Source organism: Triplophysa dalaica, chromosome 3 (assembly GCF_015846415.1).
Source record: "Triplophysa dalaica isolate WHDGS20190420 chromosome 3, ASM1584641v1, whole genome shotgun sequence".
NCBI classification, from domain to species: Eukaryota; Metazoa; Chordata; class Actinopteri; order Cypriniformes; family Nemacheilidae; genus Triplophysa; species Triplophysa dalaica.
Window position 1 is genome coordinate 26,622,689 of NC_079544.1, and position 14,819 is coordinate 26,637,507.

At 42.0% G+C, this 14,819-nt stretch overlaps 1 protein-coding gene across 2 annotated transcripts in view; it reads right to left on the reverse strand.

Moving 5' to 3' along the window:
- Positions 1–14,819, reverse strand: part of adcy1b (adenylate cyclase 1b) — a 101,807-nt gene that overhangs the window by 57,702 nt on the left and 29,286 nt on the right. For both annotated transcript variants that reach the window (XM_056740923.1, XM_056740914.1), the window contains exons 5-7: positions 11,139–11,266; positions 1,351–1,509; positions 1,004–1,145 (exon numbers count right to left, since the gene is read on the reverse strand). In XM_056740923.1, coding sequence (XP_056596901.1) covers positions 1,004–1,145; positions 1,351–1,509; positions 11,139–11,266 — 429 coding nt within the window. The remainder of the gene's footprint in view (positions 1–1,003; positions 1,146–1,350; positions 1,510–11,138; positions 11,267–14,819) is intronic.

Sequence of the window (14,819 nt, forward strand, 5' to 3'; positions counted from 1 at the left end):
ACCCGCTAATACAGATTTATGTACCCACCAGATCCCTATACTCTGCAAACAAACAACGTCCTGTAGGGCCATCCCAAAAAGGGAAAATAATCTCTGACGTACCTTCTGTGGATCTGTGTTCCACATTTGTGGAATGAAATGTCTGCTGCTACAGGATAAAGATTGGGGAAAATATGGCAGAGAATCCTATAGTCTTAGCCCGGCTTTATGGGGTTCTGCCTTTTTTACAGAACGGTTCACATTTAAAAAAATTACCCGGAATGTGTTCGGATGAAGAAAGGAAGTCATATATGATGGGACGAGGGTGAGTAAATTATTAATAAAATTTCATTTTTGGGTGAACTATTTAGTTTATGTCTATTGATGTCACTTTGAAGTGAAATACAAGAAAAACAGAGCAATAAAAGGACAAAATTTCAAATAACATATAGATATACAGAATACAGATGAAACCAAGTCTGGACAACAAAATCCAAATGCACGAATTATGCACCCATCAAGTTGTTCCAAATCTGTGTAATTTGCTTTGTTCTGTTGAACACAAAGAAACCACTTAAAAAACTGTCTTTTTTCCTAAAACATTTTTCCTACTGCAGAGTTTATATCCAACCCTAATCAAATTAATACACCTGACCAAGCTAATCAATGTATTCAGGACTACTTGAAAATGATGATCAGGTGTGTTGAATTTGGGTTGGAACGAAACTATGTAGATGACTTGCCCTCCATGACAGGACTTGACAAGCCCTGATATAGCGGTTTAGGAATTGGGCTGGGGAAAAGGCTTGTAGGTTAAATTTACTTTTTGTAGTTTAACATATGCTGTATGGCAATTTAAATATATTTATATTTATTTTATAGTTGAAACAATACTGTAGATTTATTTTGCCTTCTGTAAAATTGCCCAACACAAAGAGCCTGGTACTGTCTCTTAAAAGTTGAATTCTTTATTGTAAATTTCACCATAATTGTTTGTGTTGTGGTGATAAATAATCACACTTACCTTTCTGCGGTGACTTGGTACTATGAAGAATGTTTCAATGTCATGTTTGAGAAGAAAAGAGTGCCTCTCGTGGCCATTTCCTGGTTCCACCTCATAATCTCCATTCAAACTGTCTAGTGTAGAGCGTGTGATATGCACTTTCCTATTTAAAGAGACCCAACCTAAATAAGACCCTAAACAAATAAGATAACAGAAAAAACATGCACAACTTCCTAGGGCTTAGACATTGCATAAAACAGTGCTTGAATATACGATCATGTTCAGTGGCATGACAGTGTTAATAAATGAGTGAATGAGAGCTAATGAAACATTGTAGTGAATCGGTTTGGTTACACTGTTATACTCACCCAGGTAGTCCACCAGCTTCCATCACATTGGCTAACGTCACATCATTTGACCACACGTCATACTGCCACTTTCTCAGACCCAACACCCCACAGAGCACACGGCCTGTGTGCAGCCCCACACGCATGTTCAGATCCACCTCAGTGGCCTCAGCTACTGACCTGCTAGGCAGATGTCAATGTCAGTGTCCCAATACAAAGCCTTAAATTCTTTTGGCATGATTTAAGGGGTCATATGGCGCAAATACGTGTTTTTTGCATGTATTAGACACGTAAAGATGCTACGATAAAAGTGTCGGAACAAAAGATGCATTCTATCTAAAAGCGAATGCGAACCCAGACTTGCTTGAAACGCCTCGTAAAACCACACCACAGCGAATGTACAACCCCAAATCAGAAAAAGTTGGGACAGTATGGAAAACGCAAATAAAAAAAGAAAGTAGTGATTTCTAAATTTACTTTGACTTGTATTTCATTGCAGACAATATGAACACAAAATATTTCATGTTTTGTCTGGTCAACTTCATGTCATTTGTAAATATACATCCTTTCCGGTCATTCAGACTTGCAACACATTCCAAAAAAAGTTGGGATGGTAAAGCATTTACCACTTTGCAATGTTGTCATTCCTTTTCACAACACTTAAAAGACATTTAGGGACTGAAGACACCCAGTGATGAAGTGTTTCAGGAGTAATTTTGTCCCATTCTTCCTGCTAACAAGTCTTAAGGTGGGCAACAGTTCGGGGTCTTCGTTGTCCAATTTTGCACTTTAAAATGCAACACACATTCTCTATTGGAGACAGGTCGGGACTGCAGGCAGGCAAGTCAAGTACCCGTACCCTCTTCCTCCGCAGCCAGGACTTTATAATGTGTGCAAAATGTGGTTTTGCATTGTCTTGTTGAAATATGCATGGAAGTCCCTGGAAAAGATGTCTTCTTGAAGGCAGCATATTGTGCTCCAAAATCTCTTTGCACTTTTCAGCATTAATGATGCCATCACAGAAGTGTAAGTTACCTTTGCCAAGGGCACTGACACAACCCCATACGATGACAAACCCTGGCTTTTGGACTTGTTGCTGGTAACAGTCTGGATGATCCTTGTCTTTTTTGGTCAAAGCACACAGCATCTATTCCTTCCCAAAAAAAACCTGAAATACTGATTCATCTGACCACAGTACATGTTTCCACTGTTTGATGGTTCATCCCAGATGCCTTCGAGCCCAGAGAAGTCGACGGCGCTTCTGGACACTGTTAACATAGGGCTTCCTTTTGGCACAGTACAGTTTTAACTGGCATTTGTGGATGTAACTACATATTGTGGTACTTGATAAAGGTTTGGCAAAGTATTCCTGAGCCCATGTGGTGATATCGCTTATAGATGAATGACGATTCTTGATGCAGTGCAGCCTGAGGGATCGGAGATCAAAGTTGTTCAGCTTAGGCTTGCGCCCTTGTCCTTTATATCATGTCCTGAAATTCCTCCAGATTCCTTGAATGAAATATCCAAATCTCTTCCTATCTTTCTTTGAGGAACATTGTTTTTAAACATTTTAATAATTTTCACACTTATTTGTTGGCAAACTGGCGATCCTCTGTCCATCTTTGCTCCTAAAGGACTAGACCTTTCTTGGATGCTGCTTTTGTAACAAATCATAATTACAATCAAATGTTGACATAAACTGTTTCAAATCACATCATTATTTAACCAATTTACCTCATTCCTAGCCCTAAATTGCTCCTGTCCCAACTTTTTTTGGAATGTGTTGCAGGTCTGAATGACAGGAAAGGATGTATATTTACAAATGACATGAAGTAGACCAGACAAAACATGAAATATTTTGTGTTCATATTGTCTGCGATGAAAAACAAGTCAGGGTAAAATTAGAAATGTTTTATTCTTTTTTTATTTGCGTTTTCCATACTGTCCCAACTTTTACTGATTTGGGGTTGTACGTCACTTCGTAACATGATTTGATTTAAGACTGCTCAAATCCAAACACTAGTCAGGTGGGTGTACTTGTAATATCATTGTGTCGCCACCGCCGCAGCCATGTCGTGGAGACGCTGTGTGTTTCATTGTGAAAAGAAAGCCTCTTTATTTGCCCTTCTAAAAGATGGGATAACTAAAAAACAATTTACAACCTTACATCATTTTATTTACATGTGTTTGTGATCTGCAAATGCAGACACACGCACAACGTGAAAGAAGACAACATAAGTACCTTAGTAACCTAATAATCAGCAATAATTTTTCAACTGGATGCAACAAATGTTGTGTTTATAATGGGGTTTATTGTCTTTGTTGAGTCAAGAAGGACCGAAGTGCTCGCGATATTTATTATGTTACCCTTCCCTGCGGAAATGCGAGCTTGTTTCTATCTCACACAAACCCTGTATGATGTTTATGGTTGTTTGTTTATAGTCTTTATAACATCTTATATAAAATGTAAAACAGTTTAAAACATTTTTAATAAAACCTTACCAATCATTTACATCCTGCTCAAGTCGCGCTGGCAAAGTTCATGTATCAGCTTGATCATCTTCATTTTCCGTATCAGATTCGGGCTCGAATTGATAAAAAGAAGTACTGATGACATTTTATCACCTGTCACTACAGCAATCTGTGCAATTGCTTGAGAACATGATGTTCCGAATATGGTAAGAGGCATTACATTTCCCTCATATTCTAGCAGTTTTCGACCAATCACTACGCACTGGTTAACTAGCCAATCATAGGACACCTCGCTTTTCAGAGCGATGAGCTTTGTAAAAAATCACAGCGTTTCAGAGAGGCGGGGCAAAGAGGAGACACAAACATGCACGGTGTGTGGAAAATACAGTGTTTTTTAACCTTAAAACGTGTAAACACATTACATTTCATCTAAAACAAATGATAATATTAATTTTAGCCGTGTCATTTGACCCCTTTAAATCCTCCCTCATATTACTTTGGATTCTCGTACATTTTTTATATATTATCAAACATCTGCTAAAATGCACTTTTTCAATAATTATCAGTTTAGAAATGCATAAATGCAATATAATATACATAACTGTGTCTTCAGAGGTGTATAAAGACCTTACATAATGAGGCGTTATGTTTTTATTACCTTAGAAGGAACTAATTTTATCTAAATTTACTGCGGGTCCCCTTGCATGGAATTGGCCATATTTCGACAGTAGACTTTAATAGAAAAACTGCTCTACAGAAGAAAGGAGTAAAAACATGACGACATCTAAGTTCTGTGTCAGCCTCCTTATCCAGTTAAAGGGATGGTTCACTTAAAAATGAAAATACTGTTTCGCCCTCAGGTTGTTTCAAAGGTATATAACGGCGCCACTATGCAGAGCCCGCCAGTGTCGCCATTTGCGGAAGTGATCCACACTCGCAGGTCTCCATCAGGAGCAACATCAAGCCTTGCTGGGTCTGCAGGGAAACCAGGAGAAGAGGTTCCAGAGACTCTTCCAGGCCAATCGGATGACCGCGAGCTGTTCCGGACTTGGATTGCTCAAGTGGGGCGAACCGAGGGAGCACCAGCGGCCACCGTCCCTTTCGACTCCCAGACTGCTCCACAAGATGGGGCCCCAGGACGACCCGAAGGCCTTCAAAGACCTCTTCGAGACACCCCGTGACACCACCCATTTCACGCTTGGTACTCCCTGTCCGAGGTCACCCTCGTGCGCATAGCTGGCCGCGGGACAAGCGGAAGTATGCCTTCCCCCCAATGAGCCTCATTGCACAGACACTGTGCATGTTCAGGTAAGTGGAGCACCAAGTGTTATTGGTTGTGCGGCTTGGCCCAACCGCACTTGGTTCTCAGAGCTGATGCTCTTGGCAACGACTCCCCCCTGGCCCATTCCCCTGATGGAGGACCTGCTCTCTCAGGGGAAGGACACATTCTGGCATCCTAGACCAGACCTCTGGAACCTCCATGTCTGGTCTCTAGACGGGACGAGAGATCCTGAGATGGCTATCCCCCCTCTGTGGCGGAGACCATCACCCAGGCTAGGGCCCCATCTACTAGGCGGTTATACACCTATTGATGGCACCTCTTCTTGTTCTGGTGTCTCTCTCAATGAGAAGACCCCCGGAGGTGCTCGATCGGGATCGTGTTGTCCTTCTTAAGAGACTGTAGACTAACATCTCCCCCACCATACTGAATGTGTATGTAGTCGCTATCGCCACTCGTCACGACTCAATTGATAGAAAATCTCTAGTGCAGCACTATCTGGTCACCAGGTTCCTAAGGGCAGCGAGAAGGCGGAATCCGCCTCGTCTCCACTCCATACCCTCTTGAGACCCTAATGTGGTCCTGGCGGGCCTCTCTTGGCCCCCCTAGAGCCCCTCTGAGGTTCCGATCTTCCTCACCTTTGAGTAAGACGGCCCTCCTGATGGCGCTCGCTTCCCTCAAGAGGGTAGGGGACCTTCAAGCATGCTCCGTGTCCCCGGATTGCCTTGAATTCGGCCCTGGCAACTCTCACGGTATCCTGAGACCCATGCCCTGATACGTGCCCAAAATTCCTACGACTCCCTTCCGGGACCAAGTTGTTAACTTAGAGGCGCTCCCCAGTGGGGAGGAAGACCCAACCCTATCCGTGTTGTGTCCAATACGCACACTGCGCCTCTACTTGGACCACAAGCAGAGCTTCAGCTCTGACCAGCTCTTTGTCTGTTTTGGAGGACAGCAGTGGGGGAAAGCTGTCTCCAAACAGAGACTGGCGGACTGGATCGTGGATGACGCCACGGCGGCGTACCGATCAGAAGCAGAGGCACCTCTCTAGCAGACATTTGTAAAGCTGTGAGCTAGGCCCAACGCCTTCGCAAGGTTTTACGACCTTTCCGTAAACCCGGTGTCAGCCCTCTTCCTACGTGGCAACATGTAGGACTGGCATCCGGCGGGGCGTATGCCTGTGAAAGCACCTTCCCACCCTCCATCAGGCTGGGTCAGTGTGCTATTGCTACCGGACGTCTGTAACACCCCCTCCGAGGGCTGTTCCGGCTGATGTATCCTTATGAGTTGGTTCCCAATCCTGGTAACCCATGACCTCCCCCAGGTGGACCTCCACCTTGCGGTTAACTAATCAGTCTGCATGTTCCATGCGATCTCCCCCAAGCGCGAGACCATATCTATATCCACTATATTCCTCACCCCGTGTAGGAAGTGGCCTCTGCAGCGCATCCCCAATTAAGGAAGTCGCGCTCACCCGGTGTAAACCCGATCTGGATGGCCTCGCACCAGTAGGGAGCTAAGGCCTCCGTCCGTGAAAGGTTACCGGTCAGGGTGTACCTATCTTTCTCCAAGAAAGCGCTGGGATCCCCGACCATCACACTGGAGGGTTACAGTCTTGCGAAAGCGTCGTGTTGACACGCCCAGGCCTGCTACCGTCGCTTCGCTAGAGATTGTGAAACAGCGTTGTGGCGCTTTCCATAGGAACCCCATCTGTCGGCTCGACTCAACGTCGAGAGACCGGCAGAAAGGGAACGTCTTGGTTACGTCTGTAACCTCAGTTCCCTGATGGAGGGAACGATACGTTGTGTCCCTTATGCCACAACACGTATCGTCCTCTGCTGTAGTAGTGAGAGGCTCTAAGGCACTTCAAAACAAAAGGTAAATGAATGCAGCACAGCGTCTTCCTTTTATACCGGATATCCGGGGGCGGAGACCGGAATGCAAATTTAATTCGCCAAATTTCATTGGCCTCTTCTACAGTAGTCAGAGCTGATAGGTTCTCAAGGGCGAACCCCATCTGTCAGCTTGACACAAGGTCTCATTCCCTCCATCAGGGAACTGAGGTTACAGACGTAACCAAGACTTAATTAACAATCGAAAGTCTCGGACGGGCGATTATTATTTCGGGAAGATTATACTGTTTTCAGATCTAACCAATATTTACCGGACCGTATCTCTTGTTCGGAAATACTAACTGTGTGTTACCACCAAATGCGATTGAAACGGCAAGCGCGAGTGATTTACACGTTAAGTCAATGCAAAGACGCGATAGGACATCCTGCGCTAATGACGCAGTGCAAATTGAGATTTCAGGGCTGTTTTCCCCGCATTAACCAAACAGGGACTTGCTTATGATGTAGTGAAAAGCGGCAGATGCATCTTACTTTCATCGAAACAGGAAGAAAGAAAGTGAGGAGGTTGGACAATCTTGAAATTTGAAAAAAATACTATTTATTCAATTTGAGCCATATATCTATATATACACTAGACTGGAGCCGCCTGGCAGAAGCCCCTCCCATTATGCAAATTGTGAAGTGAATTTCACGCGCGAATGATGCAAGTAAACTCCAAATGTTCAAGCATCAAACTACGTGCGAATAGAACAATATATTCCCGCAAGTCGCGTTTGGTGGGAACGCTCCATTAGAGAAATGAGCCAAGACTTGTTGGAAAGGTCTCCTCCGAGACTTCCGAACGATGCCAGCTGCGCGTCTAGAGCGAAATCGAAGCTCCGGGACCCGGTGGCCCAGCGGCTCCAGGCGCTGCGACCTCAGCTCGTTGGTCTGGAACCAATCAGTCGCCTTCCATCGAATGTATCTCGAGCTCCTGGGGTCGCACCGAGTCAACGCGGGTCAGTATAGCATGGGTTTTGCCAAAAACATTATTCTCAAGAGTGGATCAATATCAGCTGTTCGCGATCAATCTTCATTTCCGAAAGAAGTAAGTATTACACATCGTTTTTAAACCTTTTTAAATAATGTGTTTAGCATGTTAGCGTTTTTTTACATGGTCAAGGCTAAACCTGAGACTTTATATTGGTCTAAATACAGGTGTTGAATCGTAATGTTAGTGGTAAAACGAATCACGCCCATCCGTTCAGAAGACTTGTGACCGACAATATTTCTGTAAAGCTTATTCATTACAATGAAAAAAATTTCTACTAGTGTCTTTCTCTGTAAGTTCAGTGTTTTATCGCATGTACTAAGTGTGACAAAATTTATAGTGGATAGAAACAGAGTGCGCATTTGTAAGACAACGAGGTAACGCAGAAATTGCTAATCACAATGAAATAACACCTGTTTGCTGATCTTTACATACCTGTCTGTCATATACAAGTACTCTAAATGCATGTTTTTGCCTATTTCCGCGCTTATGTCTATTAGTAGTATGCATGCACATGATTAATTATCAATGACCACCATTTCATACAGAAAATGGTCAGCATATGTTGTTCTATGTTTTTGTCTTTTCCATTTAAATTGTATTTATGCTCAAGGTCAAAAGGTGATTTTTATTGCATTTATTGTATGGTTATGGTTGGAAAGGGCTTGACAGATGTAATTGCACTTTCCTCCATTTTGCTTGACTTGATGTCATCCAATGCACATGTGTAAGCTCTCTACCTCCTATCTTGCATTCGGGGAGGGGAGCAGAAGCTTTTTTGCATTTAGAGAGACACACAAAAAAACGTCAAGACTAGATCACTGTAATGCACTGTTAGGTGGTTGCCATGCAGGCTTATTACAAAAACTCCAACTGGTCCAAAATGCAGCAGCTCGAGTTCTTACACTTCAAAAAAGTATGATCACGTTCAAAAAAGCATATTAGCCCGGTTCGGTCAACCTTGCACTGGTAACCTATAAAGCATGGCGTTAACTTTAAGATCTTGGTTATTACCTATAAAGCCCTACATTGTTTAGCTCAGCAGTATTTTACCGAACTTCTATGTAATACAGTCCTTCATGTGCATTACGCTCTCAGGCATCCTGTCAGTTGGTTATACCTAGAATTTCAAAATCAAGCGCAGGTGGTAGATCATTTTCCTATCTAGTGCCTAAACTTTGTAATAGTATTCCCTGAACGGTCCGAAGGCAGACTGTCACGGATCTTCTTAGAAGACAAGGACATGGCAGGAGAACCCAACTGCAGGCACAGACAAGGCAGATGAAGGGGTTAACAAAAGGTATTTATTTAGCAGAACAGGACAAAAAGGCAAAACAAAACAGGGGTAAAATATAAGCAAATTCAAGGACACAGACTGACTAAAACCAGATACAAAAACAAACACTTGCTAAGACACTGAACTGACACTTGCTAAGACACTGAACTGACACTTGCTAAGACACTGAACTGACACTTGCTAAGACACTGAACTGACACTTGCTAAGACACTGAACTGACACTTGCTAAGACACTGAACTGACACTTGCTAAGACACTGAACTGACACTTGCTAAGACACTGAACTGACACTTGCTAAGACACTGAACTGACACTTGCTAAGACACTGAACTGACACTTGCTAAGACACTGAACTGACACTTGCTAAGACACTGAACTGACACTTGCTAAGACACTGAACTGACACTTGCTAAGACACTGAACTGACACTTGCTAAGACACTGAACTGACACTTGCTAAGACACTGAACTGACACTTGCTAAGACACTGAACTGACACTTGCTAAGACACTGAACTGACACTTGCTAAGACACTGAACTGACACTTGCTAAGACACTGAACTGACACTTGCTAAGACACTGAACTGACACTTGCTAAGACACTGAACTGACACTTGCTAAGACACTGAACTGACACTTGCTAAGACACTGAACTGACACTTGCTAAGACACTGAACTGACACTTGCTAAGACACTGAACTGACACTTGCTAAGACACTGAACTGACACTTGCTAAGACCACTTAGAACAACTCAGCCGAGGACCAGGTATTACACACAGCATACAGGTACAATGCACGAGCACAAGACAAAGAACACAAGGGTGTTTTATAGGGGGAACAAACACAGGATCATAACGAGCAACAGGTGCTGGGGATTAGCACTAAGGAGAGGCTGACGAGGAACGTGATGCAGGGAACAATGATGAGACACGAGAAAGAAACATTCAATCTCACATAAAACCATAGGTTATGCCATGACTCCACTCAAATAACACAAAATAAACATGACATGATAGTGGAATCATGACACAGATACACTGTCAGTTTAAATCTAGAGTAAAGGAGCATCTTTTTAATCTTGCATACACTACACTTCCATAATATAAATCCTCTGAGGGTTTAGGCTGCATTAGTTAGATCAATCGAAACCAGGAACACTTCCAACAACAACTGATGTATTTGTCGCATCAAAGAGTGCAGAACAGTTTCTCTACTCTCAGCCATTCTTATCTCATTGTTCCAAGGTAAAACATTTTTTTTTCAAGCTACGGTCATATGATCTTTGGACTAAGCCACACAGAAATGGCTGAACATTTTTTTTAGTTTGGGGGTAATTGTTTGCCCCAACTGAGTGGCAAAACTTCATAAACCACAGGCGTAGAGAATTTGAGGTTGTGGGTCGAATCCTGTGAAGATTTACGTTTGTACTTAAACTCTACAATTTTATTTCATTCACACCTATTTTTTCTCATAACCTTATTTGCTGTATTTCGCAGTGCTGCACAAGCTCTATGCTGCTGTAGCTCCAGAGAGCGCTTGAGCATATAGCTGAGTGGCACGGCCCGTTAAACCCCATACCCTGAGGCTTTGAGGTTGTGGGTTTGAATCCTGTTTGCTGCAAGCATTGTGTTTAAAGGGTAAAAAGATAACTCGCTCACAACAAAGTCAATATCTGACACTGGTTGTGATGTAGTGATTCAAACTCAAACTGTGGGGGTTTGACTCTATTGAATAAACACTAGATATATCGAGAAAAAAAAAATTGTACCCTAGAGCTAAACACTTTACAGCTAGTTACTGTGGGGGTTTAAGTACAACTAGGTCATCTTCAGTTAGTGTCTGTCAAAAACAACACCCTTTATGAAGGACAGACTCACGTAATTGTCTCGATCATGTCCAGACCCATCTCCACACAGCAGTGAGCATGGTCAGTTTTGGGTTGTGTTAGTCCTGAAACGCAGTAATAGCAGTCGCCCAATATCTTGATTCTCCTACAGTGATTCTCCTAAAAAAAAAAGAAGAGGAAAAAGGTTTACCGTTTAAAACTGCTTCTGAAAATCAACTATATGACAGCTAGTGCTTGTCTTAGTTCATGACCTGTGTTGTATAATGTCAAGAAGAGGCAATTATTTTATTATATACAATTAATATACTTGTATAAAATAAAGTGAAAATAGTGAAAAATAAAGTGGACTCCCCGATGCTGAGACCATGCGTGTATCTCCACTACAACTCTGTAGTGTGTTCCCCATTAGAGGATTGCACTTACCCAGTGGCTTTGCCCCCCCCTTGGGGCTTCTCGCTGTTAGAGAAACTAAGGCCGCTGCCCGTGAAGACCGAAGGTAGAGGCTTCCCACCTTTCTAAAAAAGCTCTGGGACCCTCTGCCCCCCTATCCACTGGAAGATTACAAATTTCACGAAAGCGCTCATGTCTGACACGCCCAGGTCTGTCACCGTCGCTTCGCTGAGATTGTAATACGGTACAGCGTTGTGGCGAGTTTTAATAGGCACAACGTCGAGAGACCAACAGAAAGAGAACGTCTTGGTTACCGATGTAAACTCAGTTCCCTGATGGAGGGAACGAGATGTGACACGTGCTGACCGCTGCAGTAGTCGTGAGAGACTCTCAGGCTCCTCAGAACAAAAGTTGTATGAATGCAGCATGCGGTCTCCCTTTTATACCCGGATATCCGGGGGTGGAGTCCGGCATGCAAATTTCATTCACCAATTTCATTGGCCTGTTTCAAAACCAGTCAAAACTCGTTCCCTCCATCAGAGAACTGGCATTACATCCGTAACAAAGACGTTTTACATTCAATAAATGCGATTATGACCTTACGTATTAGGTCATTTGCTGGGTCTATATTTTTCAGAAATTTGTACCACCCGCTTGTGTTTGGTTTATGTTTTTGAGTTTGTGCGTGTGTTTTTACTGCTGTCTTACAGATGGGCATGTCTGCGTGTTCCCCGATGATTCGATGCCAATAACCATTGGTCCTTTCTCTCCTGGCAGGAGGTGAAAAGGGGCCTGCCAACACTCGTCAAGACACAGCATGCCAGCCAAGGACCAGGTGCACCAGCAAGCTATTCAGCACAATTTTTTGTGTTTGTTTGTTACCAAACTTATGAGCATGTTTAATGTAATTTTGATTGTTTGTTAAATTGTTGGTTATTAGAGTCAATGCTTTGTTCTGTTAATTCGATCTTTGGTAGTTCCTGTTCTAAGAGTACATTTGAAGTATTGTGCTCGATTACTTGTAGATTTTGTTAACTGTGACTTTGAAAGAGATATTTGAGCTTTTGGTCTGGATTTTTTCAGTTTATGTTTTCTTTTGAAGTTTTTATACTAGAGCTATTGTTTGTTTTGTCCTTTGTTATCACAAAAGTTGTTAATCTCTTTATAAGAGGGAGTAGGGGGTTAGATGACATTTTCATTGTGCACCTTTTACCATGTTTATGTTAAGGAGTTAGGAAGTTAAATTGTCTTTTGGTTTAATTTTTCAATTCTAGTTAATATAAGGATTCTAAAAATATATGTTTTTTTGTTTGTTTCCATCATTTCACCGCAGATTGCTTTGTGAACAAGGCACATGCCAATGCTGGATTTGTGGAGTGACTAATTTTAAAAAGCAGTGCTTTGCAGTCAATATTCGATCCGATAGGAATGGCGCAGAGATTTATGTGAGTAAAACATTTCTGTAATTTGCATCACTACTGCTTTGTAAGAGATCGCTTGTATGCCCTAATTCGCCCATGATTAGTATTACCGGCGGACCTCTAGTCATTTGTAATAATTGCAGAGGTTGTCTGTGATCTTAATCCCTTGCGAATCGGCCATGTTGGTTATTTGTAAAGTGAAATTTCCCCCTTAATTACCTACCATATTTTGACGAACACCGAGGTCCTGTGATAATATTAGTCCCATGTAAATCGTATCTCTGTCATTCGGTGGGCTCACATATAATTTTTCAAGGTTTTATCCATCGCTTGCAAATAATCGAAGTGTTTTGATATTATTTCGGGCGCTGGGTCATATCCATAAATTACCTGCCAACACTGTTATTTTGGCCGGGAGTCTCCTGTTTGTTTATTTGTCATGGAAACTCTCGTAACATTTGAGACCTGTGAACGTAGTGATCTTCTGTACGGTTCGCGATCATGGGTCTCAAATGCTGACAGGTACAGTCATTTATCATTAAACACCATACAACTATAGGCTAAACAAACTATACGCAAAGCCTTGCCATCACATCCGGGAAATAAGTCAGTAAATTTGAGTAAAACCACAGGCTACCCTTATCTGTGCGAATGCTCCACATGAAATATAGATGTGGGGAGGTAATTTCTGGGGCTGTGTCCACCGAGACGACACCGATTACGCCTGCGGCCAGCATGTTTAAGAAATTGTTTTTAAAGGAAAGCCGCACTTTTAAAAAAAGCGTTTTTTTCGCGATGAGCACTGGTCCTGGTGCAGCGTCAATGCGCCTCTGTGGACACAGCCCCTTAATCACACGAGGTACCCAGATAATAATAATCCTTTGCGAATAGGGCTAATGTGTAACCTAACGTTATGAGACTGATTAAAATTCACAGGAGGCTCCAACTAAGTTGACTACTCAAACTGCTATCCAATCATAGCAGTGGGCATTTACTTCAAAGTCTTCAATGTAGCACGCCCATTACAACAGAGAATTTGTCGAGCCGCACTTCAAAAAATATCATTCTTACAAAGTGTTTTTGTCTGGTCTTGTCAAAATATCAAAAACCTCTTTTATCATTATATGATTTCTTGTCAAGAAAAGTTACCTAAGATAGTATTCTTAGGATGGAAAAAACAAGAAAAAAAATTGCCAATGGGGTAAGAAAAATAAACTTAAATTTAGTTTGACCTTTTTCTCAAGTACTTACTTCAAGTTTATTTTTCTCACCCCATTGGCAGCTTTTTTTCTTGTTTTTCCCATCAATTTACTTAATTCTTATATTTTTCTCCTTAAAATGAGACTTAATATCTTAGGTCACTTTTCCTGTCAAGAAAGTGCATCTTGATTTAATAACGTTTAGATATTTGCATGCTTTTTTGCAGTGCGTTTTCAAATCCAGGGTATAAAATAGCCTTTTCCTTATTGATTTTGATGTATTTTAATGTAAATACCACACAAATGTCATAAGTTTACCTCATACAACAGTATTTCACAATGTGAGCAAGGTAGTGGTGATTCATCATTTACGTCTAGAAAATAGTAATTTCTAACCTTAAAGCAAATGGCCGGCAGGTTGCAGCTATTTGCTTAAAGCAGATTCAGTGACTCATTGAATCACCTGAATAGTTCGAAACGAGTATTAAACCAAAACGAAACGCTGCCGTTGTTGCTCAGAGAAATGCAAACGTTCTGTTTTAAACTGTTGTAATTGAAGAAGTAGAGCAAAAAAAGTAATTTAATGCAACACTCCTGAAAAAAATCTTAATACTGGGGGTAACATTACAAGATATTTCTCGCTGGTGGATCTTAAGCAGGTTGCTTAAAAATGGCAAAACAAGAAACAGAAGAAAGAGACAA